Below are 27,115 nucleotides of genomic sequence, written 5' to 3'. Positions count from 1 at the left end.
TACCAACACGGTCCCGAGTAACCTCTCTGGCTGAACCTGCTTTGTGCAGGGCATTCAGCTGGGCAATATCTAGCATTTCCTTCCAACCTCAACTATTCTGCAATTCTGTGATACTCCATTCAGATGCAATCTGTTTGATCAGAAGACAGACAGATGTCAACTGTCATAATCTACTGTGAGACTCCTCAAAGATAAAACACTTTGCGTTAGCATATCTCAGGGAAAATTCAGGACTCTTTTGTACTTTTCAGGTGATTAAACACTTGGGAAAGTTTTCTAAAAATCTTCATCAAGTAGATTGAGGTATTATGCATAAATCCAGAAGGTATATGCAGCACTACAGAATTCTTATATTTAGTATTTAGGAATACATAAGTGATTTTTCTGGTTCTGAACTAGAATTCTCATACCTCTGTGAACACACCATTGATCATAAGTCTGCATGGCATTTTAAGGGACGCTTCAAGGCCGCCTCAAACCCACTCTTCTGCCCATACAGACAGCAGACAGGGAAATCATCTATGATTGAAGCATGCCCTCCAAACCAGACACTCCGCACATCTACATAAATGCAGCAGCTCTGCATAGTCAGGTTGTACAGCACAAGCTCAACACTTGAAATTGCTTTTTAAGAGTCACAGAGGTTCACCAGCAAGAAATCATTGCTAAAAAAAAATTCTTTAATGCTCACAGAATTCTTTTTAGAATCTGCTTAGTTTTAATTCTTGTCAGCCATCAATCAAAATAAAAACACAGCATACTGCATCTACTTCTGTTAAGGTTTTGCAAAACAGAAACTTGTGTGTTTTAAGTAGTTTTGCACTGAATCCACTTTTTGAGTTCTTTCTAACATTCCCCAATTGGCTCACACTTCTGCAGAAGAAAAAGGGAAAATACCACAAAACAGACTTTGATAGTGCAATTCTTCGTTGTTTTCCTGTTATGGCTCTCTCTCGCAGACAGCTTGCAGTGGATTGCTGATGCTTAACTCGGGAGCAATTCTGCTGCAGTCAGTCAGCACTGTGGGTTGTTTTCCCACTGCCAAAAACATTTCAGCCTCTGCACGAGGCGCAGCAGACTTCTGTTTGCGTGTTACGTGGTACAGGCTTGCACGGATGCTCCAGGATGCGGGACAGCCACGTTCATGGCCCCGAGACGCTGCGAAGGCACAGCTCTCCTGGACACGGTGGGTTATTCGAAGGTGGCTGCGGTATCTTCATACCAGCGTGTTCAGCAGCGAGGCCAGAAACTCCCCTGTCCACCCCAAAACACCCCAGACTAAAGGGCTCTAGCCACAAGGACCCTCTCTCAAACATCCCAGATCTCTGCAGAGCCTCACGCCCCTGGGCTGATACTTGCAGGCACACACTGAGGGAAAAGTACAAACATCAGGATGTGACACAGCTGGAAAGGGCTCCGATTTCAAAGACAACAGCAGATTCACCATTTTAAAGTGCCTCACGCTGTGAGCCAAGCTCTGGTCGAGCGTCGCTGGGGAAGGGAAAGGGAAAAGCAGCATCTTCCGGGCACACAAACTGACACAACACAACAAACTCCAAATAACCGACGGCCACCGGGCCAAAAATTCAACATCTGCCCAGTAACTTCTCGCCAGACCGCCCTCCCCACGCTTCCCGCCCAAACCGCCCCGCCGCCATCTTGTGGCTCGGCACCCACCCACCGCCCCCGCGAAACTCCATTTCCAGAGAGGCCCAGCCTCAGCGGCAGCGCGGCGCTCCGAGACGGCGGTGGCGGCGGCCGGCAGAGCAGGTACGGGCGGGAGCCGCCGAGCCTCGCGTCCGCAGCTCCCCCGAGCCCTCTTCCCGCCCGCGGGGGCTCCTCGGCGCGGCTCTGCGCTCCCTGCGGGTCATCTCTCAGAGGGGGCCCGGCGGCCCTGGGCCGTGCCCCGTGCGGGGTTGCTGAGCTGAGGGGGCCCGATTCCGCCCGTACTGCTCCGCCTCCAGTCGGTGTACACGGAATAGCCGCAGAGCAAGGCCCGGGGAGGGAAGTTGAAGACTTAACTAACTCTTCATTAACGGCAGATACGTATTTGCTTTTTTCACAGCAGTCATCTTTTCTCCCTCTTTTGAGGAATACCAGGGCGGAATGTATTTCTGCCTCGCCTAGCAGATGGTGAAATGAAGGGCTTCAATTAAAACATGAAATAGACCTCTGAATAACTGAATGTGTAGTGACATTAAAATTCAGATTGATTTTAATGCATATATTTACAATGTGTTTTATAGGTCAATTTCCTTAAATAGTGCCAAAGGAAAGAGAATGGAACCAGAAAATACTGCCAAGGAAAGAATCCTCATTACTGGAGGAGGTGGTTATTTTGGCTTCCGGTTAGTGCATTAAATAGTTATTACATACAAGAATGAATGTAAAAGATTGCTGCTGGTGAGGCAACAAAATCCATCTGTAAAAGGGAAAACTGTGGGCCCGAGATGCCTGATCCAGTTCATCTCATCTGATTCATCTTGGACCTCATTTTTAAACAAACATGTACTCAGTTTTGACATGTTTTAAGTAAATACGTTACTCTGTTTCCAAATGTCAAGCATCAACTGACTTGCAGGCATATACCTGCCTGGTCACCTTTGTAATGGGGATTTAGATCATCGTCTTTCAGCCTACTCTGAAGAGGAAGCCTACACTTGTACGCAGATGTTTCTTTTGCCAGTAGGCCATAGCGTGCAAATAGTTACACCCATGCTTAGCTGTATAGATTAAATACTCCAGCTGCTCTCTACTCTCAAGAATATATTTATTTTTATGGACAGTGATGTTTTAGGATTAGAGTTGTTAATAAGGTACGTATTTCAGTGAAATCCATCTCCCCTTATTGTAGATGGCTCTGCAGGCCATGTAAAGTAAAAATCCCATTTTGAGCCGTAAACTATCTTCTAGAGTACCTTCAGAGTTATAAGTGCTTACATAGGTGAGAGAGATTAGTCATAAATTTCAAGGGTGGGGTGGGGCAATCTTAGATACCATTCTGACTTCTGCTTGGCTTTTTCCTCCTCTGTCTCCCACTTTAAGCGCTACAGAAATACAACAGTTGTAGGAAAGGAGGAGAGGAATACCAGATTTATGTCAACACCTGTGTTTATGCCTGTGATTTGGGAGTAAAATGTAGACATGTGGCAAAGTACTCATACCAGCTCAGAAGCATCTCGCTCATTCCTCTTCTCCATAAATTTCAAACACAACAGAGAAGACCAACCTATTGTGCTGACAGAATTGGAATAAATAAAACTAGTAAGATTTTTTTTTTTTTTTTAATATTTGGCTACAGGTTTACATGCGAAAGGTTTGCTATTGCTGATCTGTAGGGGACAGATGCAGAGAAGTAGCTGGGTTCTTCCAAAAGGCTGCTGAAAGCACTTCAGTTATTTCTGTTCTGAATTTTCTTTTACAGCAGTTCTGCCTCTTTTTTCCTTTTTTTTTTTTTTTTTTCCCTCTCCAAAGTATTGATGGAGCGTGAGAAATTAGTTCAGTACCTAAAGTATCACAGTTGAATCTTCCCCGTAGTAGGTGGCTGAATATTTTAAAAACTCCCGTCAGGAAAAAAAAAGGAAAAAAAAAAAAAACCAGTATTAAAATAGTTAATTGTCTTCTCTTACCTCTAGGTGAAATGTTTCATGCATCATTATGCTAAGTATACTAATATACAGTTTCTCTCATGTTTTAGTTTAGGTTGTGCCATACACCAAAAGGGAGTTGATGTGATTCTCTTTGATGTCGCAAAGCCACTTCAAACTGTGCCAGAGGGAATAAAATTCACGCAAGGGGATGTCTGTTGCCTGTCTGAATTGGAAGAGGCTCTTAGAGATGTAATCTGCGTATTCCATATTGCTTCCTATGGAATGTCTGGCAGGGAGCAGCTGAACCAAAAACTTATAGAAGATGTTAATGTGAAAGGAACAGAAAATGTCATCCAAGCCTGCAAGAGCACAGGAGTGTCGAGTCTGGTTTATACAAGTACATATAATGTGATATTTGGAGGCCAGATTATAGAAAATGGGGACGAATCGCTGCCTTACCTACCTCTTCACCTTCATCCAGATCACTACTCGCGGACCAAATCTTTAGCTGAAATGAAGGTGCTGGAGGCAAATGGTGCTGAGCTTGGAAATGGGAAAGGTGTATTAAGGACTTGTGCTCTCCGGCCAGCAGGCATCTATGGGCCTGGAGAACAAAGACATCTTCCAAGAATAGTTAGTTACATTGAAAGGGGACTGTTTAAATTTGTATATGGAGATCCTCTTAGTTTAGTAGAATTTGTACATGTAGACAATCTAGTTCAGGCTCATATCCTTGCCTCTGAGGCCCTCAAAGCCAACAAAAAGCACATAGCTGCAGGCCAAGCCTATTTTATTTCAGATGGCAGGCCTGTAAATAACTTTGAATTTTTCCGACCATTAGTGGAAGGTTTGGGTTACAAGTTCCCAACCTGTCGTCTTCCTCTCTCCCTTGTCTATTTTTTTGCATTTCTTACTGAAGTAGTTCATTTTCTTGTAGGTCACATTTATAATTTTCAGCCTCTCCTCACTCGCACAGAGGTTTACAAAACTGGTGTCACGCATTATTTTAGTATGGAGAAGGCCAGAAAGGAGCTGGGGTATGAGCCTCAGCAATATAGCCTGAATGAAGTGGTTGAGTGGTTTAGATCTCAGGGATGTGGACCAAAGCCGAGAAAGTATACCATTATGCATCTTGTTAGGGATGGAGGATTGCTCTTGCTGCTGATTGCTGTGATGGTCTCATGGTTTCCATCTGCAGTTTCATTTTCACTCTGAAAGATGAAATGCTGAGTATGCAGGACAGAATGTAGTTATGTCCTCTGAGTGCTCTTGGTTTTGACAAACAGGTAATTAAAAAAAAAAAACAAACAAGAAAATACACATTTGTGTCATTCAGGTAAATATCTTTAACAGTTTTATCCCCAAGGAACAGAACTTCTGAGTAAAAAGGTGTAATTTCTATACATAGTTCCTCTTCAAAGTAAAATTGATCAGATCACTAACAAGATGAAGCTCAATATTACTGCAAACAGCATTTTATTTTCAGGTACAACAGCACACTACAGTGAATGGAACAAATGTTCTTAGACTGACCCTTCTTCCTCCCTGATGGGATTATACTCTTGATCCCTGCCCTTTATTCCTAAAGAGTTTGTGCTACATGATCCAGAGCAGAATAAACTTATTCTTGTATCACTTTGGATTCTTGGATTCCAAAACCAAATTCTACTTTCCAGCTTGGATGTATATATGCCTAACCAGGATTAACTGATAAACTGCTAGACAATAAATAAATGGGGTTTTTTTGTTTGTTTGTTTGTTTGTTTGTTTTTTTTAATGAATACATTCTGGTATGCTTTTCTGAGTTAACTCTGTGATATCTAGTGACATTTCTGGAAAATGCACAATGGTTAAGCTAAGTTATAGCAAAGTGCTTGAAGCAGCACAGATTTGTAGATTTTTCTAACAGTAAAATATGCCTATTTAAAATTAATGAGCTAGCTAAAGTGCATTCATAAATAAGACCTATGATTTTTCCCAGCATTATTGAATGGTTAAACAAATAATCCATCAAAGACATTTGGTAAGTGATTACATTCATGTTCCACTGTTTATAAAACATTTTTAGCCTTTAATAAGATTTCTTTAACACCTGACACCATTTGAATACAACTTCACCTTTGTAGTAGGATGATAAACACTTGATACAATGAAACTCATAATTCTGTGGAGTTTTAAGAATAGAAAATAAGACCTTGTTAAGTACAGGTCACTGCTGTCTCTGGCAACTCCCTTATCTCTGTCAGTTTAATATAGGAGGAGATACTGAGAAACTTCACATAAAAACGTTACATCACAAAGGTGTTTTCCCCTCAACCCATCAGCATTACAGTTTCAGTACTTCTTGATAAAAAGACAGTCCAAGAAGGTCACACTTCTCTTTAAACTTTAGTCTTTCCATTTTAATAGCTGAAACTACACTGATCTTTCTTAAATCAATTTTGTGTAAGTTCCAGTTACTTCAGTTCTCAAACTCTACTGCGATTTAAGTGGGGAAGTAAAGAAGAAGAGACAGTAGTTCTACTGCATTGTTAAAGGATTCTCAGAAAACAAAAGTGCCTAAATAGAAAAACTAAGCTAACGGTCCACTGCCACCCATGTCTAGAAGAGGGATATTTTTGTAGTTAACAATGACTAAAGACAGCATTATTTTTTGAATGCTGAGTTCTTTTCCTGAGAAGTTTACCTTTTAAAAAAAAAAAAAAATCACTATTGATAACTACATGTTTTGTTTTGTTTGAAATCTAACTTTCCTCCTCCTTCATTCCCGTACCAGTGTGTACACCATGAAAGAAACTAAATTTAATACTGAGGTTGAGGGACAGCTCAAGAGAGGACTCAACTTTTTTTTTTCCCTATAATAGCAAATAAATTGAGGGGGCCTGGGGCAGCAGTGTTTGTGTAGCAGGAGTGTTGCACTCCTTTATAAAGAGCTTATGTGCCTCCAGCAGAGTGCTGATGGCAGAAGGGCCACTTTCCAGTTAATATACATCATCATAGTCTGCAGAAAGAGGAAACCTTCTTTTTAATAAAACAGAAAAAACACAGTCATGACCTCATGACAGCATTGGACGGCTGTTCTCTTTCCAAGAGGCCCTGTTTTTTCAAGTGAAAACCACTGGGTTATTTTCCCCGTTTAAGTTCTCTGATTTTGACACAATGTTATCAGAAATAGATTAAGACATTGTAATGCCAGCAGGAGCAACAGACAAAACCAAAATGTACAAGAAATTGCACAAGTTTGTTGCACAGAACCATAGTATCAGTATTTCAAGCTAAGTCTTGTAAAAAGATCTTTTTAAGATACGGAACGTAACTCCTGTGCCCCAGAGGAACTTCTGCTATTTGTGATTTTTTTATTAGCAAAACTCAGCTACTGGCATTCATAATTATGTCAGTGGTGGGGGTTGGTGGAAAAAAATCTATGAAAAGGTCCTAAACTCATGAACCCTAATTCCACGCAGTTAATGCTGGCTGAGGTTGAAGCCCTGGATAGCTTTTTAGGTACAACATAAGAGGAAGCTCCTGAGAAGACAAAGAAAACCCCCACGAATACCAGAACTCCTGCAGAAGCTGAGCTCAGCACATGACCCTTTTCATTTGTCTGGAGTCAAGGACAGCACTTTTCACTGATAACAGAATAGGAGGCATTATTTTGTCCTAACGGCCCATAACTTCTGCTTGAGCACAAGGTACTAAATCAGGTACTTGTTAGAAGAAATAAGCAGCGGCTTGGCAATGGCTACCCCAGACCTCATCAACAGTGTAGTGGTATATTCATTAATTCCCTGTCATTCAGCTACATCTAGTAAAAAAAAGCAAAGTCCTGGCTACAGAAGAGGTGAAGGATACTTTTCCTCTTTCCAAAATGAGGACAGGAAATCTGTGGCTTAAGGAGATACTTTAAAATTGCTTGAAAATTACATATCTATAAAGCCAGTCACAGCTGCTCTATTTTAAGTATTTTACAATGAGAATTCTCTCTCCTTCTTCCTGTTTTTTATTTGTTATTCCTACTCTTGCATGAATAGCTGAGTAAATTAAGGTAATTAATTCAAGTGTTGTGTCTGTTTCCAAATTTTAATCTATTACCTGTTTTCGTGAAAGTCAATTACCAGAAATGCATCTAAAAACTGAAAAAGCAGAACTGAAAATATAGCACAGCTTCTATTTTTCCTAGTCATCAAAATTATTTAACAATTGATAGGTGCCTCACTATAAAGAATGATGCTGATGTTTTAAGTGAATAGTTTAAGAATCTTTGGTCAGCTACTTAATCTCACATACACAGCATGTCAAGGTGAAGCTTTGCCAGATATCCATGAACAACTTATACTTCTAATGTATATTTAAATAGATTTATTTTAGAAGTTTAAATGTCAATCATCCTTAAAGTAGACCAGATTTTTATAGTGCCTTCTCCTAAGAGACCCAACCAAAATTTGCCTTCATTTCTATTTATTACTAATTTCCACATACTTTCAACAATATAGTGGCATATTTAATAATTTATGATGTGATCTTCAGAGAAAAGTGTCCTGAACACTGATAATTTACACGTATTGTAAAAGATCTGGGGATTAAATTGCAATTCAGGAGTACACAAGTGTTAAGGGAACTACTTCTGCTTTATTTTAGTCAAGCCCATGATTCCCTGTTTTGCTGGAGCAACAGCTAAGAATGTAGACTAGCAATGAATGAAACTCCACTTTAAATTCTTTTAAAACTAATAGCTGTGCATGTTTATAAATACTGTTATGGATCAGAAGATAAATTTGGCTCCCAACTGATTCTGAGGTTAATTTTCATTGTATTTAACTTCTGTTTCTAATGATATAAAAATGGAATTTCAGTCTGAAACAAAGTCAGCTAGCTGGACTGCACTCAGAAATGCTGACACGGGACTACAGCAGAATTCAACAACTGTACTTCAGTTTCCATGCCGCATTCAGATTTTTACAACTAGTTTGGAGAATTCAAAGATAATCCCCAGTACATAGCTAATGCCATCTCACCATCTAGAAGGTTAGTTTGAGAACTGCAAAACCAAAAAAGGTGTTTCCAACAGAGAAACTTATAGATGCATTGGGGTGGAAAAAAATGAGAATATAGGCAACAAAACACCTGAATGAAGCCATTTTTTGGACTTCAGAACTCATGCATACCAATACTCACAAATTCAAAGGTGATAAAGACCCTTTGGCTCATCTAATGATGCAATTTTATGGTGAACATCAAGATTACTGTTCTTCGAAATTACTACAAACTTCATCTTTGCCTTGTTCAGACTTTATTGTTTGCGTTGATACAAATCTGATGCTCGCTAGGGCTGAAGTTTGTATCTACCTGTCACTGAAAAAGGTTGGTTAGGAGTTGCAAGTTAAACATGATCTTTGACCTTTTCCTTCTGCCCTGTTTGCAGCCAGATGAATTGCAACAATAACCATGTCTATGGAAACAATCAATAAGTCAGTTCATCTTAAAAACACAGAAATGCCCTTCCTCCAACCTCTAGCAGAACACACCATAACACACCAGCAGACCACTTTTCAATAAGAACTCACTCACACTGCCTGAAATGACTGGCAAAATTCGTGAAATTCAATGAGCAATGCTTAATCAAAAAAGCATCTGGCATCATTCACATCACTGCTGAGATATCAAAAATTTTTTATTAAAAATAAGTTATTTTAAGGATTTAAAACAGTTTAAGAATATAAAAATGTAACAGATATTAACTTCAGAAAAAATTATAAATGTTTTTCCTCCTAGATTATAAAATTAGCACACACATTCAAACCTACTTTCATATTAAAACAGTTGCAACTGTGAAAAAGTTGCTACAGAGTCTGCCCTGACAAAGAATTGAGAGATGAAATTTTGGAGTTAAAACAGAGAATGCAAGAAACAAGAGAAGTTAGTACATAGCCTTGCCCATCACTTGCAAGTCAACAAAACAACCAATGCAGTATTTTCCTTCTGAATACAGTGTAACATTATACTCTGGGAAGAAGTCTTACTGTAAAATGAAATGTATTTTCATAAATAGTGAGGGAGTGCCTCTTTTGACATCATGTACGTGTGGAGAATGTGCACAGGACTTTTCAAAGGACTATAAAATGTGCTATTTGCACAGCAGCAGCACAAGGAACTCCTGTGTTCATCACACAATGGCCATCCTCCATCAGGAATATACATACCAACAAAAGAAGCCAGGACAAATGGACAATTTGGTTATGTCTGCTCTGGAACTGAAGTTGAAAAAAAAAAAAAAAAAACAAAACCGAAAAAAAACCCCAAACCACACACCACAGCAACAGCCTCGAGCTCTAGGGTTTGATCTCCCTAAGCCCTAGCATCTTGTAGTCTCTTATTTTTTGTTATCAGTCCGAACCTAGCTGGTACTCAGCTGCCTATAAATCCTGCCCCACCTGTACCAACAACCTCAGGACCTTCCAGACAAGGCTTTGGGCCACCTTGTCTGATCAACACTGACAACAGAGTGTTCTCACAACATTAAATAGGAATCATGGAAGCTGTTGAATGAAATATATGGCACAGAGACTGATCATATGACAAACTAACCACGTCCTGGAACATGCTACAAAATGCATGCACACCAAAGGTCCCCCACCTCGAGGAACAGCAACTGGATCATCCCATTACACCTGGATACTGCAGATAAGCCCAGCCTTATACAGCAGTCTAGATTACAGTTCCACCTCCCAAATCCACAGCTGATGTGATTTTTTCTTTGTTTGCAGGGGGTTTGCACCCATCTTTAATCCTTGAACAGGTCAATCACAACTGGATACTGAAGAGATTTCAGGCAGGAGGAGGGAAAGCAGAGAATTGCCTTTAACTTTGCCCTCTTCTCTTTTTCAGTTGGGTGATTAGTAATTAATTTCTTTATAATAAAAAATTTACAGAAGCCACCCCATTATGGGACACACTATTATAGCACTTTGAGACAAGAGTGTCTTTACAGAATAACTAAAACCTCAAGGGGGTTCCTCAAACCATCATCTGTGAATGCACAATGGCATCAATTAAGTGCCTCTTGAAACAACAGAAGTCATAGCGTGGGGAGCAAAAGAAACTGAAAATTGCTGAGGCAGCTTCATCAGGCCATGAATCCCAAATCCATGCAAGTTTTCTGTGATCAGAAATACAGCCCTATGTATGCAGCATTTTATGCCTCAGGCAGTCACTTAAAAAAACTTCACTCCTCTGCACGCGTTTGAAAGTTAAAGTCAAGCATACAGATAGCAAAACTCCACCCATGTAGAGATAAAGCAACTAGAAATTTGATAGTAATAATATAGTGCTAGCACAAAGAACCAACACATACACAAATTATGACAACTGGTGCTAAATATGCCATCAAAGGACTTTGGTTCTGCTCTAGCAGGAAAACACAATTTCTAATCTAACAAGGTTTCTCATCTGTAGCTCCATGTTCTTCATTTGATTAAAGCCATAAGAATGATGTACCTCTATATTTGTGCATACTGTCATTCTTGGATTAGATACATTTTGGGAAAACAGTGTACATTTACAGAACACTATCATTTGATGCTATCGTCTAAGTAGGATTGCAAGATTAAAAATGGACAGTTCATTAAAAAATTCATTCCTAAGCACAGTAGCAGCTGAAAGGATTTGCAAAATTATACTATACCAAAGTAAATGCTTTTCAGAATTTGAAATACCCTTCCTTTCTGCAAACAAACAGATATTTCCTACTGCGTATCTTAAAACTTTTCCTTCCAGTGCCTTAAGGTTGTGAACATAGGTTCACAGGGGCTATGAATACAGGTTCACACATTGTTCCTTTCTTAAACCTTTACAAAGAGTTCAACAGGAAAAACACAACTACAGTTGCAGAGGATATTTGGTTTCAACAAAATTAACATATTATCTAGTTCTCAAAAATGTAACAGAAAACTTTTAACAAGAGACAATACAGTATAAGCTATGGGCTGCTCAAAATATTTTATACAGTATCAGAAGTACAGTCTGCAGCCTTGGGCACTGTAACATACATGACATGACAATGCTGGTGTAGAAGTGCTTTTACAGCATTTAATAAATTAAAAACTCACTACCAGTTAATCTTAAGGAGCCAGGTTGTTAAAGTGGTGTGATTCCATGCATGCAAATTGTTATGAATGTCTTATCTATAGCCTGCGTACACAAATGTAGTAGATGATTCATACTTGTACTTCAGGTATTGATAATGAGAAGTGAGGTCTATCCAACTACATGCCCTCAAATTTTAAAAATCTTGAATACACAGAAGGTCTGGCCTGCACAGAGGGTATGCTTTGTACAGAATATAAATTATTAGGAATTAAAACAGTTTTTCTTATAACAAGAAGTTGTTAAGGAAACCCATCTTTATGCCTCCTCCTCTTCTTCCAGTCATTCAGTCTGATGAGACCGTCATTGAGTAGGATGGCCAGGATAAATTAATCTCTCTTCCTCAATCGCTCCATAAAGCACACATCAAAGAACGATTGCTTTAAGAGTAGAATTTGCTGTTACTGACTTTTTTCTCCTTTAATCTTAAGGGGAAAGAAAAGGAAAAAGTCAAGTCTACTAGGAATTTCTCAGAGGAAAACAGTCTACCAAGTTCAATTTACTTAGATACAAACAGCGAGTAATGTATCAGCAACAAGCATTGCAATTTTTTTTCCTCAATAAATGGGAGTAAACCAGTGATTCATGCAGCTGTTCAGCACACATAAAAAAGGGTAAAAATATTTAAAGAAAAGTCTTCCTCCCATCCCGTCTTGAGATCTACTCAAGACTTCCTCCTGGTACATGAAGCCTCTGTCTGTCTCCCTCACACCCAGGCCCAAAGGTGGCAGCAAAGGAGAAAGATCCTTCCCCTAAGCTTTGGATAATGTACTGACACTTAACTGACAATTCTATGCTGTACAACTCAATACTGTTTTTGTCTTTTGTGGTTTGTGTATCTGGAAGCATCTTCTGTTCCCACATATCTAATATACTAACAGCATTTCCAGGGATATAACTTTGATAGTGTAGAAGGAGTGAGGCAGTTTATTTATTTGGCTGTATATACTTCCAGGCTTTCCTCCTGGAAAGCAGGAGAAGAGAGGAATATAAACTCACAGGATTACGTGTTTCACTGTGATCACTGAAACAGCTTTTACTGAGCAGGTATTTCACAGCATCTGCTGGCCTCTAGTGGCTTGCAGCCCAGCCTTGCTTCACTGCAGCCCTTCCTTCCTTCAGATATGGTCATTCTACCCTTGCCACTCTTTAGATGCTCGTTTGATAAATCTGAGATTTCCTTACCATAAATCATGTCTAGATAGAGCTGCCTTGGAAAGGAGAATGATTATCAACCCACCTGCGGTTGCATGTCTCTTGATATATCTGTAGTTTGCGCTCATTCACACTGAATTCTTTTAATATAGCATCTCTGTTAGGATTCCTTAAATTCATATGGGTGTCATAAAGGAACAGCTGGTTATTAAGCTCCTCCTGGCGCTTCCGAAGTTGCCGACATGACGAATAAAGCTCTTCTTCACTTTCCTTCAGAAGAATATTGGAAATCAACATAACTTGTAAGACACATACCCAAAATGACACAGAATCGACATGGTTTGGGGGATTATTTTGTTTTCCTAAACACATTCCATTAGCTTTATAGAATGTTTTATAAAATTAGTTTTATAAGATGTTTCTGGAATGTTTACAGAAACAAACTAACTAAGAAAGCACTGAAAAAGTCAGCCCCACAGTATGACCAGCCATACCCTCTAATGGGGGCATCAGGGACATTCCAGCACAAGTCATGAAATGTGTGTATCTAAACACTTCTATTGGAATATTTTTCCCTAATAAAGCATGTCAATCTATTGTGGAAAGGCCAGCAAGTGGTGTATCATGATATGTTATCAGATTATAACAGTTTTAAAAATACTTTTTAGAAAGTTTGATTTTTGACTCTTCCATCATATTTGTGTATTATGCGACACACTACCAATCCTGGCCCTTTCCTATTGAAATCTAGACTAAAGGTCGAACTACTGACTAGTAAATAGGACCCCTAATAGCAGCAAGTACCCAGATAATCAAGAAAGAAGGACAGATCCTGTGTTTCTATGTAGCTATGGCAGTTCAATACTTGCAGAGGAACTGACTTAAGTATTTGAAGAATAACTTGCAGCAGCCTGAGTTTCTGTTGTTGTATGCGGCCCACAGTAGGTCTCAAAATATTCCACAAGCATAAAGTAATCATCATGATTCCCTTTATGACTTCAAATTATTTTAATACTTCAAAACTCTGGATGCAAAAGCTGTCTCCTTTATAGAGTTACTAGTGGGGAATAGTACTGGCAGGACTGAAGTCTTAATTTTCACATCAGCAGCAAAACAAGATACTCATCCTACAAGAAATGACATGCAATCAATAAATGTAATAAATCCAAACATTTTCAGAGGCGGCATACTAATAAGAATGCCTCTTTCTGCACTCAGTCCAGATCTAGGAAAATTGATAGGTTAGCAACATACCCAAGGGGTTTCAATAAGGGCAACAAGATCCTTTCCTAGACCTTCTTTTTCCCCCCAAAACACATTCCTACTCAGGTATGGGTTGAAGCAACTGAAACAGCCTCAGTGCTATGCTACAGATTAAGATTTTAAAAAGTAATTTTTTTTTTTTTTTAAAGGGGAAGGAAACTTTGTATTCCCATATTGCAAAGGGAAAAGCAGATTGCCAATTACCAATTTGCAGGTGTAATCATCAAGATGCATATGTACTACTATTTGTTCTGGTAAATAAATGTATCTACAAAGCTAGACTTTAAAACCCCATTTAAGAATGTCCACTTCAATCTTTATGTTAAAAACACATACACCATCAAGGCTGATTGTAATGAGAAAATGCTGAAGAGATACACACACTTTCTGAAGCAAGTAAATCAACTTTTAAGTAAATAAGACATGCTTCTAAATGTAACAACAACCTCAGTATAGTACAATTTCTACAATACCAAGAAAACCAGTTAACTTCAACAGAAACTGTATAGGGCCCCACATAATAATTCACAAATGCGCATGCTTACGTCTACAATATTCTTGCTTCTCTATTCCTGAGAAATTCCACAGCCATCTGTAATTCCCCTTTATAATTTTGTATTTAATCTCCAAGAGTATGCAGATGGGCTCTGTATATAAACAGGCCTGTTATTAAATTATATCATTTTATGGAGGGTCATCATTTAAAAAAAAAAAAAGGGTAGAAGAACAGATGGAGAGTGCCTTGATCTTTTCTGATGCTTCTTGAATGATCTGGCAAAAGTTCTAGAAGTTGATTAACTATGGCAAGTCTTGGTTTGTTGCAGACTGCCAAACAAAAGGGAAAATTTTTGAAAGTTCTCCTGCCACTGCATTACCACCCAGACATCAGACACTGTAAAAAATACAGAACTGTGCTGCATCTTCATTTGGCTTAACAAGCAGAAGGGGGTTCAAGAGTGTGAAATGTGCTACTCTCAAAGGACTCGGTGCTGACAGATTGGGAGACATACTGCTGCTATGAACAACACTTTAAGAGCTACTCCTGCCCCAGGCAAATAATGATCTGAATTTCTGAAGAGAAACCACAGCAGGAGGAATTTGCAATATATCTACAAGTGATGTCCATGCTCAACATATTAGGCAACGGTGAGTTGCTGCCAGTTTTCTCAAAGGCAGCAAGCCAAAAAATAGCAGTTTATCAGGCCTCCTCTATCAGACTTGTGTCCATGAAATAGGAACATTTTAAACGTTATCTTCAAAGGAAATAGGTCTCTCTTGTTTACACACACACTGTCTCAGCTTCTAGCCCTCTCCTGCTCTCATGACTCTTTGCTAGCCAACAGAAGGAACCTACCATGGCTGCCAAACACTGTCGTTACACAGTCTTTTTACATCATGTGTTATAAGGTGGCTTTGTAAAAACTTTGACAAAGGATGTTTGAAAAAGGCTGCCACTCCTTTGTGAAGAAGCATGTGACTGAATTCAATAATTTCCATCTCAGTGTATGCAACTGCAGGCACAAATCACTCCAGAGACATAATGACTTACAGTTAGCAGAAGTTGGTGTTTTAATCAGGAAAAATAATGTACACTGGTGTCAACTGCAGCGTAAGCCTGAATGGTTGTAAAAGACTACAAATAAAAAGTGGGACTTATTTTTTCCTCTGAATCTGAAGGGTACTGGAAAGCACCCTGAAATACCCACTTCCCAGAAGCATCTTTAAACTTTCATCACATGGCCTCTACGCTAGTGTATTTAAATTACATAAAACAATATTGAGATAGAAAGAGTCTGAGAATAATCCTGCTTCAAATCAACATAGATAGCAGCACCTTTGGAACACCAATAAATGCTGTTCACAGATCAGCGACTTTAATGCCTGCCTTCATGAGCAAGGATGCATCATTATTTTTTCCCCTGTATGTCTAAAAATACTAGTATTTCAATTAGGTGTTTTAGAGAGGCTTAAAAGAAGCAGATTAACACTTCTGTAGGAACCACAATATGTCTTCCACCTGATGAGTTGTTTATTTTAATGAAATACTGGGAGAAATTACTATCGTATCTTCCTAAAGTGATTTTTTTTTATGTAGGACCTTTAAAAAAAGATTATTCTACGAAGTCAAAGCTGAATTTAGCTAGCTTTGCATGGCACCAGTCAGTTAACAGGGGAAGACAATGACCATGCTGTTACAGCAAAAACTAGTGGAGGTGATGAGGCTTTGTTAGTGCATTATTTCTTTTAAGAACTACATAATCTGTACACCCAAAGGGACAGTAACTCAATTTGCGTTATTGGTCTTCCCCAGTACCTGCAGAAGAAATACCTGACAATAGCACATCAGACACAGAACGGAAAACTAAATCCTCATTTCCTGGTTTCCACAAAGAACTGATAATATACACTCTAAGTGCACAAAAATCCCAGTGGTTCTCACCAGAACTTGTTGCATTTCACAGTGAACCAGAAGTGAGGCCAGCTCTATATCTTCACTATAGCCGTTCTTGAGAGGAATGGATCTAAAACCTGGGAGGGTGGGAACATATACAAAGGACAATTAGAGTCAAGGCAAAGCGTTATCTGCAATCACAAAAATGGGGCATACAGTCCTGAGGGTTAACAGATTCTTCGTTGCTCAAATGCTCTGCTGCTGACAGCAGGCTTTGCTATGACAATTACAGGGAAGCAAAAGGCAAGAATGGAAAAACTGAGAAAATACATGATTTCACATGCTTTTGAAAACTAAAGCCAGAAGCAGAGGAAAGCAGAAAACTTATTCTACATACGTCCACATCTAAGATAATTAACAAACAAATGCACTGACACCAAAACAGAAAAAGAGTCTTCCCAGATTTTACTCGGAGCACATAACCCTGTTGCTGAAATGGAGTATGTGATAAAGACAGTGCAAATTATTCTACAAAATGCTTTCCTATCTCAATTTAATAAAAGGAATTTCAAGAGGGCAAGAGGATTATTTTAAATTCTTATATGCTAGACACCCAGTATCATAATAAACAATGGATTAAAGGAACTCAGATCAAAAGAGCACTTGTCCTTTGGCACACTGTAGCTGCTACAAGAGCAAAGTCACAATACAACAATGCTGAACAGCATCTTTCTGACTTAGCCCCTTGTTATACCCACTGATCTTACCCGATTTGATTCCTTTGATGGGAAAAGTGGCATGTGCTAAGAAATTGGGATCACTGAACATATCCTCCTCATAAACAACAAAGCGCAGAAACGCTAGATTTGGATCATAAATCTCAAATTTCACTTGCTCTGGACAGGGTGCCCAAACTGGATTAAGCCCATTGTCATCTGTAACGAAAAGGAAACATTTGCAGTATGAATCAATAATTTCACTTCATTCACATATGGGTATGTATCCCAGCACATTTTCTGGGGATACAAAGGCCCAAAAATTCTATTTACCATCTGTCTCCTGTTGTAACCTTGCTTCAGAAGGTTTGTATTTGTTTATTTGGGGGAGGAGATAGGAGGAAACTTGTCGGAGATGGAAATCCATGAAGACAAGCTATTACTTGTATTTAAACATATAAAAACTCCTTGGACATGGATTTGTAAAAAAAAGCTAATTCATTGCTCATATTCATGAGCCTCATGCTCCACATCAGAGTGAAAGCATGAAAAGCACTGGGAAGACTAATGTACAATGGCCCAATTCTTACAGTCATTTATAGAACACCAAGTAATTTGGTATGTGTGACACAGCCAGGAAGTTAGCTCTCTAAAGTCTTGGTCTCTTCCCACAAAAAGTTAAAATCATAATCCTCTTCTCTGAGGTACTGAAGAGCCACAATGCACATTCTGCTCCTGATTTTGTGTTTATTTTCCACTGCTATCAGTAGTTTGGATAATTAGAACCAAAGCTTCTTGGCGACTAGAGGAACACTGCTGCATCCAGAAATATTAAATGATGAAATATTAAGTGGCTGAGATATTGCCCCATTTCAGTGCACTTAAATGAAGCTCGTGTACAAACACACACGCACACAAACACACATCCCTTATCCAGAACTGATCAGGAGTGAGCTTTGATCAAACTTCTGTTGCATTGCAAATTATACTACTTTACAGCCCTATATATCCACGCTGTCTCAAGGGGATGCCAGTCTTAGAACCCAAGTTTAAATAAACACAGTCTGGATCTCACAGTAGTAACTTCCCATTTGGGCCAGACTTTTGGGAACTGACTAGCACTGTTTGAGGCACTTTCAAGACAGCAATTTTTTAAAATATGCAAATACACAAACTTATGCATGGACAAAACCATAACAGAATTCCAACTTTTTTTTTTTTCCAAACTGCAACAGTACTTTTTTTTTTTTTTTTTAAATTTGATACACATTGAAGTTTCTCAAATTAACTGGCCCTGAGGCAAGCAAGAGAATAATATTGTATGACTCTTCAGTCCAGAGCAACAGTTAACTTATTCCTCCCTATGTAGGTTGCTGGCCAATTATAGACAACATAAATTCAGTCATCCTCCACTCACTTTATTTAAGCGCACTGGAAGTATAACCATATCACTACAACACAGAAAACCGCAGATACTCACTCACAACCGTTGTCTTGAATTTGTTGTTATCATATTCAGCCCCACAAATTTCTACCTCTACAAAGGGACAAGCAATGCTTCTACCAGGTTTAGGGAGATGACGAGCACCTAAAACCTGCAAAAGCAACTGTAAATTATAACCACCTCCAAAGGAAACTTGGCACCATTATTTCTGTACAGAAGGTAGCCTACAGAAATAGAGGGGAAAAAAATCCAGAACATGCAAAAATACACACTCCTTCTCTTGAATATGTTTGCATGTATTAAACATACTATCTGTGCCACCAATAATAATATATTCCATTGTTTGGGTAACCCAATGCTTTTCATTGTAAGATACTGTAGCTGACATTCATTACACACAGTCTGCAGTTCCAGACCAGGCCTATAACATAAGTTTTGTTATCTTTCCTTGGTCTTTATTATGTATCTACTTTAAGACATTCCTGCTGTACATTCACAGCCCTTGTTTACCTCTTCTCTAAACTGTAGTGAAAAGCAGTTAATGTATTTCTTCTTTCTCAGAAAACATATTTTTAAAGGACATCTCTTACTGTATAGCAACTGAGAACCGAAACAAGCTCAATTCCTGTTTGGCACCAGAAGACAACATGGCATAATTTTCAAATAATAAACCCATCTCTCCATGAAAAATGAGAATGACACTCTGTTTAAGTCATGGTATACTAAATATGATGAAGGGGGGGATCAGCTTACTATTTTTTCTGCTTATTTTCTATATTTCATTATAAATATCTTTCTTCCACATTGGAAATCTCTGAACTAGTTGGTCTGCTGCTAACCAATCTCCAACAGGACCCTTCTATTGAGGAGTCATTAGATTGGAAATGCAAGTTAGTTCATTTGGAATTTTTATTAGAAATTACACAAAATTATCCCAGGATTGTGTTTTCAGTCCTACAGCATGTGCTTCATTAGCATGGTAAAGATATATATTTCTTTTCAGAAACCAGTGGAATTAGTTTTAGTCTCAAACACACTGACATTTAAAAACAGTATTTTGACAATCTGTCAGATCTTGCTATGAAACATAATAGCTTTATTTTTAGTTTTATAGATATTTATGACTTGTAAAAAACATAATTTACAAAAGAGATTTACCCTCACTGTCATAATCATCTGCAATTTCCTCTTCGAGTCATTTGGCATTGGGTCATAGTCTTCATTTCGCATGCTTTCTGGCTGCAGAACATAGCCAGTGCGTCCATTAAGTGAAAACAAGGCATGGTTCAATTGCATGTATTTATCTAGGGAGAGAGTTAAACAGTCATAACAGAAGATCCCCATTTGAATAAAGCTAAGGAAGTACAAGACTAATGGCTCCTCTCTATAATTCTTTCTGGTCACCACTTTATCAGAAAGAGCTGGAAAGGTAAGTTGGAAGACTAAGGTAAGTTGGAAGTGGAGTACAGCCTTCCCTGTGGCTGAACAACTGTTCATCCACCTGAAACTTACTGTAAATATCTCTGCTTGCTCATCACAAAGAGATCAAGGTGAAATAAACCCTTTAGAGTTTGGGGCTAGTTAGGCCCAGATACAGGGCTTCTGGAGACTGATTTTTGGGGACCAGCTCTATCAGGTGATCCACACATTCAAAATCAAACTTTAGTTCTTGCAAATCCCTTCTTGCTGGGAAGTACAAATAAATAGGACAGCCACAGTGACTAGAATGCCAGAGGGGCCAGAAAGGGGCTCATTTTTACGGTGAAATAGAAGGTGGATTAGATCCTTTTTTACAGAGAATATTACCTGGAGTTTGGAAGTTAAGAGCCACCATCTGGGAGCCACAAAGCCAGAGACGAAATGGGTCGTAGTTGGATGAGTCGACCCTCTGTCCTTTAGGATAGACACGTGTCAGTCCCTTCAGGTTGTATTTCAACAACTCAACTGGCTTTTGCTTAACAATGCTCTCTGCCTTGGTTTCCACAAAAGAACGTATTTCTTTGAAATCAGGATTTTCTACACAGGGTAGGGAGGAAAAAGAGTGGTTACTAAAGGAAGAAAGAAGTTGACATTTATACTGCATTTCTACTAACGCTTTGTTTTACTTTGTTTTGCTTTGTCCTTTAATGCAATAATTGGCACAGTTTTCATGCAGACATGGCAAATTGGTTGAGCATCAAGTCTGAAAGTTAAAATTGCCTGCTTGCCACATGCTTTGCAGCAGGGCAGAGAAGAGACTATAGTCATGTTCTCATCTCATCATTGCTAATAATGTACTTCTGACCACTATAACATACATTTAAATGAGACATCTTTTCCTGGGTTTAAATGGGGAGAAGAAAGGGTGAGCCAGGGTTAGCCAATGCCTCAAACAATGACTATAATTATAATGTCTTAACCACACTGACAGCTTATTAAAAACATTTGCAAAGAAACTGAAAGAAAAAGGGTGCATTTGCTGGCTTCTCCAGCAGCAATGACAAAGAACTGGAATAAGTAGTACATATTTCAGTGTCAGATTCCACACCCGCACTTACACGGACCCCAGTTCTCATTTATATTATGAAACATTATACCATTCCAATAGCTTACATAAATGGCAAAGAGGTTCTTACAGTAGAATTATATAACGCACAGAAAATCTATTTTGAAGGTTTTTACAAACAAATCACAAGTATTCAGCTGGAGTTTTTAATCTCAAAAAAAGTCAATTGACACATAACTAGTGAGCTTCCCCATGAAAGACACCTATGACAGGGTGCCTCTAGTTAACTAGTTAGAAATCTGTGACGGTTTTTTTTGTGACGGTTGAATAGCATCAAGTTCCCTAGTGTACAATTTCAAAGTGCCACTGAAAACTGTATGGGTGAGGCAGAACTTTGTTTTCCCATAGAGAAAGGATAGATTTTATCTTCAGTTCTAAAATTTCAACTAACATCTGTAAAGATAGTAGAAAGAGTAAAATTGAGGTCTAATATTTAAAGGAAATACCTAAATTGTCCTTGGTTTTGCTTGTTGGCTTGCAGTAGATTACCAGATCAGATAATTCAATAGCAATCAATTGATTCTTTTCCCAGTATTTCCTCCTGTTCTCCTGCAAAATGTAACAAAAGTTTTAGATTACAGATACACTGAGTATTATGGTACAGTAACTCCAGGGTATACTCTAATGAAATGACAAAGTTGATGCATTCTTTGTTGCCCAGATTCCTATCTGATACTTTTGACACTTGCATAGATGTGATGTACTTTAAGACCCAATTCAGAGAACAGGCTAACCAAGTGGTTTTGGGTTTTAGTTGGGGGTACATCTGGGGGGTGGAGGGAGTGTTGTGTTGTTTGGGGTTTTTTTTAAGCAAGTTTTTCAGTGCTTCCCTGATCAGCCCTACTCAGAATCTTGGCAACAATTTTTTTTTTCTTTTAATGTGGCTCTACTCAATTTTAGTTACATTCTCAACTCTATACTTCATATAAATGCAAACGTAAGCAAAAAAAAAGCAAAGGGTAGTGAAGTGTCTCTATTTATTTAAAATCCTGAGCAGGACGTAAGTCTTGTTAGTAACTCCCAAACAGCTAAATTCAAACCCTATGAGCATCATTCCTGTAGTTTTCTATTTGCGCACCAAACTAACGATGTTATGTGTGGAAAATCATGTGCAATCTTGTTGTTGTCATCAGTGATAAACCCACTATCTACTTTCATGTTTGCAAGCACCTGCTCTGTGGAAGCTGAGAAACAGTCCCTGCAACCAGACATTGGGAACTACTGAAATCAGCAAGACTTGTCCTAAGTGGACACATTTCGGATGGAGGCTTTTCAGACATAAGAAGCAATTACAGGATAAAACATGTTAGAAGAGTCCCCTACTGAACAGTGATTAGCTTTGGTACAAGAAGTTATGAAGCAGCAGCAATTAGGAATTCTTCCAAAAGAATTCCCTCAACAAGACAAACTAAAGAGGAATGAAAATCGGAGCTAGGGAGCTATGGGTTTCCAGAATGTTTCACTGAACCAGAGATTATACGTTGAAGTCCAAGAAAAGCAAAGAGGAATATGGCATTCAGACTTGGAAATAACCTTGGGAAAAAGCTGTACAAACCTCATTGTACGTAGTGATCCACCACAGTTTCCCAGACATTGCTCAACAGTAATCAGAGCTTCACATAGCAAAGAACCACTTCTAGATGCCATGAGCTCATCTTTAGACATAACCCTCTAGTGATAACCAAGCAGGAGAGCTAGCAATGAACAACCATTCCTAGGAGCATGGCAAGTGTCAGTATTAAACAGAAATTACAAGATACGTGAAGCTTAATTTTACTTTTTGTGTATAATGGGCACAGCCCAAAAAGGAACTCATAAAAAACCTGTATCATATTGTAGCATAGTGTTGACTCACTATGCTTTTTTATTCCCCAAAATTCAGCCTGTTAACTGTACTGGCAAAAAAGGGCCTTTCCTCATCTTTTTTCCCTCCCTGTGCAGCAGTGTATCATGTGAACTTTCTAGAGGCCACGCTATGAGAAAAGCCTCCTGATTGACAGAACTGAGTTTTAAAGCATCTTTGAACATAGAGTGTTTAATACTTCTCTAACTGTAGAGAGGGAGAAAAAGCTGCCAAGCTCCTGAAGAGCCATTGATGTACCACAAAAAACATTCCATTTAGAGACACTTCTTCTAGGTCATGTTTTGCTTTTTCTCATTTTTATTTCTAAATGAAAGCTTGGCATAAGAACCATATCTCTCCTCCCCCAACAACAGGTCAGCAGCTCCTGTTGCTTCTTCCCTTGCTGAATTTGCAGTCCTCTGCTTGAGACACCAACTTGCCTGCTATAAATAGGATTATGATGACCCTCAGAGCATTACCACTCCAGATGACAGATAAACAGCATGATCCAACATGATACTGAAACACATTTTCCATCACTTGTATCACTCACTTAACAATGTAATGTGAATAAAAGCAACAAAGGAAAGAGTATACTTTAGCATAGTCATTGTAAAGGCTTTTTGGTCATGTGAAAGACTTCTTAAATACTATGAAAGATGACAGGGAGGTAAATTAATACATCAGAACAGGAAAAGCAAGTTCTGAAGAATGTTTTTAAGCGGCAGTACTCGTGGAGGGACGTAGAAGCTAAACTTAGGCAGAATCCTTTAATCTTTAGGCAAGGATTTGGAAATACTACTATTGAAGATCCGGTAAATCCAGAATGTGCCTATTAGTTAGAAATAAAGTATTAGCCAAACAATTCCCTATCAGTGCTACTGCATTCACTGGAAAGCAGAGTTAGTAAACAGCATTAAGAACAGTTTAGGCAAAGGCAGCTCAGATCTCACAAATACTCACTAGTGGATTCACAACTCTGAACAGAAGAGTCTGATATCTGAGTTTCTTCTGCTTAACACTAGGATTGAACCAGTGTAACCAGATGTAAAATTGTAATGGTATCTACTTTGTACTACTAAGCACACTTCAATGAGGTGCAGGGTGCAACACAGACAATACTCTGTTGAAAAACTTCTGCTAACATAAATTTACAGAAAATGCTAATTTACATACCATTCCCAAAAGAGTTTAGGGAACAAGATTCACAGCATCAATAAAATGAAGAGACAAACAGCAATATGCAAGAGAGTGAAGGACCATGTGTTAACAAGGTTTAGCAGTGTATGGCAGCTAAAGATAAATCCTATCGTAAATTTATAGCAGTATATTATAAAAAACAACTGATAGATTTTTATCAATACCTCTTCTGTAGTTTTCCAAGTGATTTCACGGATACTTTGGTACCATTCAAAGAGTTCTTCTACTTTATCAGTTGCAAACTCAACACATGGATCTTCTGGATTCTTAGGTTCCAGAATGAAGACAAAAGGCTTTTTGTGTTTCCCTTGTGGCATTTTCACTGTTAGGCAACACAGTAGCAAGAAATTTATACTAAAATCCAACAGTTCTTCTAAGCTGTCATTGTTGATTTATTGCAATGGTATCATAAAGTTTCATCATATTAATTTTATTAGCTAAATTAATACAAGTAGGTGTGGGTTTTGTTTGAGGTTGTTTTTATTTTTTTGTTTTTAAATCTTTCCTGCTAAACATAAAAGAGTCTACTCAACACAGAAAGCTCAGGAGTCCACGTATAAGCATCAGAAAATACATACCAACGTTGTACGTATTGAGTACCAGTATGCCACGACACAGAGAGCCCAATGGGTTGTCCTCAATAATCTGAAAAACATGAGTTAAATCGGACCCTAAATCTTCTCTTGAGTGCATATGCACAGGACATTAACAAATAACGAACACATGCCATTAAATCTAACCTCAGTTTCACCAAAAGCATGCCCACTATAATGTTTAAAAGCCTGTTTCCATATCAATAATTTCTCATTTTGAGAAACACATGAGAATCTCTATAGTGAGAGTAGTCAAAATGAGGAGTGCAGCTTCTGGCTTGACACAACTGCTCATTTTTCAAGTCTGCTTAAGGCTGCAATGAGCGGGGGTGGGAATCTAATACATGTGTTTTCCTCCAGAGACTCCTGAAAAATCATTGGAAGTGCTTAATAACAACAAAAGAATTCAACGTTTTATTTTTAAAACTCCAAAATGTCAAAACTGCTTACTATGGAGTTTTGTTTTCTTTTGTTGAAGAGACCTTTGTCCAAGACTCTGGACTAGATTTTTAGACACTGTTGACAAACAGTATAGGGTTAGTTATGCATAAAAACTTAATAATGGAGCGTGAAATGGCTAGTAAGACGTGTTTGGACACATAGTTTTCTTATTTGCAAATATTAAGGCAGTAATCATACAGGCAAACTAGTTAAAAGTTCCAGACACATTATTGTTTAGCCAAACTATCTGAAAAATCTAAACTGGTATGATTTTCATTAGCAGGAAACCATTATAATCTCCTAAAACCCCACCAAATCAGCTGTCTCCTTAAGTAGTTTTCTATGAGGGATGTCCTGACAAAAATATTCAGCAGCAGAGAATAGTGGAGAATGCATTCATTTCTCTATTCTGTGTTCTCTCAAACACAGCATGCAGAATCGTACTTCTATAAACCAGACTTCCACTTCTAGTAGCTAGCATCTTCTAGGGAAACATAGCAGACAAACCTTAACCCTCACCTGGCTTTCGAGCTCAGCAGAATTATCAGATGACAGGTCTTCAACATAATTAGATGGGAAATAGTGTTGGACTTTTTCGCCGTAATCCCCCTTCCACCTGAATTTAAAAAGAAAAGTATATATAGAGAAAAAAATAGTTAAAGAGCTTCAATAGGCTATTAATGAAGCAATAATCCTCAAGAAATTGGTCATTAATACCCCATACTAGCTTGTCTAGCTGGCTATCACCAAAATATAAGTGATGAAATAGCTAAAAGCTCTAACAAACCGATCATTAACTGTAGTAACAGATTGTTTCAGAGGGATTACAGTTACTGTAAACTGCAATTAATGACTTAAGAGGCTTTTTCCCCCTCCAGTACTAAAAATACTATTACGTGGTTGATTACCCTGCAGAAACTACAGGGAAACATTAGATTCCCAAGCTTTCCAAGCAATTTACAGGCCAGCTAAGAAACCCCAGCTAAGGGGTAAGAAAGGAGATTGTACAGATAACTAAAAAAGGTGGGTTTGATTCCTGAGAAGTACTTAGCAGAGCAAGGAAAGAAACAGAGCAATGACAACAATGCTAATAGATGCGTGACTTCCCAGAATACACAAGTGTTTGGGACGGATGAATGTAGTAAAGGAAAAATACTGGATACACTGGGCTATGGAGGTTCTGTAGGCTGAGGCTATTGCTGTGGGATAGAAAAACGGAAAAGACATGAAAGGAGACTTGAGGATGAGGGGGGTTGGATGTTTGGGTTTTTTTTAAATACATTGGCATTAAGATTTATAAGGCCACAGTTAATAAGCAGCAATCAGACAATAGGCAAAGTTTTTAAAAACTACTACCCAAAGCTCAATTTCTTCCTCCATCTAGTCAGACACCAGAAGTTCTCCTATGAGGAATCTTTGTCCTTACCAGCCTCCAGTTTCCTTTGTGACATTATGAATTAAAGCGCCTCGAGAGAAGCTCAATTCATCACTTCTTTTGGCTCTGTAGTCATACAAGGCTTTCACTGTTCTCTGAGGCTTTAAGAGAAACAGAGCAAAGGGGTCATCTAGGGGGAACGGGTCATAAAATAATCAATAATGCAATCTTTTTTTTAAAAAAAAAAAAAGGGGGGGGGGAAGGGGGGATTGGATCCCTTTTTTGTTGTTGTTATGAACGTTAGAAAATACAATACTAAAGTTCCAGAGTGACATCTATTGGTGGAAGCAAGTGATGCTACTTAACTGCTATTCTTCAAATATCAGCTTGGAAAAAAAAGAAAAAAAAGAATCTTT

At 38.5% G+C, this 27,115-nt stretch overlaps 2 protein-coding genes across 3 annotated transcripts in view; one reads left to right on the top strand and one right to left on the bottom strand.

The window, feature by feature from the left end:
- Positions 1-1,685: 1,685 nt before the first annotated feature.
- On the top strand, positions 1,686-5,330 carry SDR42E1 (short chain dehydrogenase/reductase family 42E, member 1). Of its 2 annotated transcripts, XM_075510898.1 has the most exons (3): positions 1,686-1,770; positions 2,247-2,348; positions 3,698-5,330. In XM_075510898.1, the coding sequence occupies exons 2-3, from the start codon at positions 2,281-2,283 to the stop codon at positions 4,803-4,805; spliced, it is 1,176 nt and encodes a 391-aa protein (XP_075367013.1). In that variant the 5' UTR covers positions 1,686-1,770; positions 2,247-2,280; the 3' UTR covers positions 4,806-5,330. The 2 variants fall into 2 exon arrangements, with proteins under 2 accessions (XP_075367013.1, XP_075367012.1); XM_075510897.1 differs by lacking the exon at positions 1,686-1,770 and having other exon boundaries at positions 1,792-2,348.
- A 33-nt stretch (positions 5,331-5,363) lies between these two features.
- The window catches only part of PLCG2 (phospholipase C gamma 2), a 74,339-nt gene continuing 52,587 nt past the window's right edge, over positions 5,364-27,115 (bottom strand). Inside the window, exons 22-33 of the mRNA XM_075510890.1 lie at positions 26,751-26,860; positions 25,844-25,940; positions 24,869-24,935; positions 24,455-24,612; positions 21,694-21,796; positions 20,509-20,718; positions 19,861-20,006; positions 18,739-18,853; positions 17,310-17,477; positions 16,591-16,679; positions 12,973-13,157; positions 5,364-12,157 (exon numbers count right to left, since the gene is read on the bottom strand). Coding sequence (XP_075367005.1) covers positions 12,115-12,157; positions 12,973-13,157; positions 16,591-16,679; positions 17,310-17,477; positions 18,739-18,853; positions 19,861-20,006; positions 20,509-20,718; positions 21,694-21,796; positions 24,455-24,612; positions 24,869-24,935; positions 25,844-25,940; positions 26,751-26,860 — 1,491 coding nt within the window. The 3' untranslated portion in view covers positions 5,364-12,114. The remainder of the gene's footprint in view (positions 12,158-12,972; positions 13,158-16,590; positions 16,680-17,309; positions 17,478-18,738; positions 18,854-19,860; positions 20,007-20,508; positions 20,719-21,693; positions 21,797-24,454; positions 24,613-24,868; positions 24,936-25,843; positions 25,941-26,750; positions 26,861-27,115) is intronic.

The sequence above is a fragment of the Mycteria americana genome, chromosome 8, assembly GCF_035582795.1.
Source record: "Mycteria americana isolate JAX WOST 10 ecotype Jacksonville Zoo and Gardens chromosome 8, USCA_MyAme_1.0, whole genome shotgun sequence".
Classification (NCBI taxonomy): Eukaryota; Metazoa; Chordata; class Aves; order Ciconiiformes; family Ciconiidae; genus Mycteria; species Mycteria americana.
This window is presented reverse-complemented; position numbering and strand designations above follow the sequence as displayed.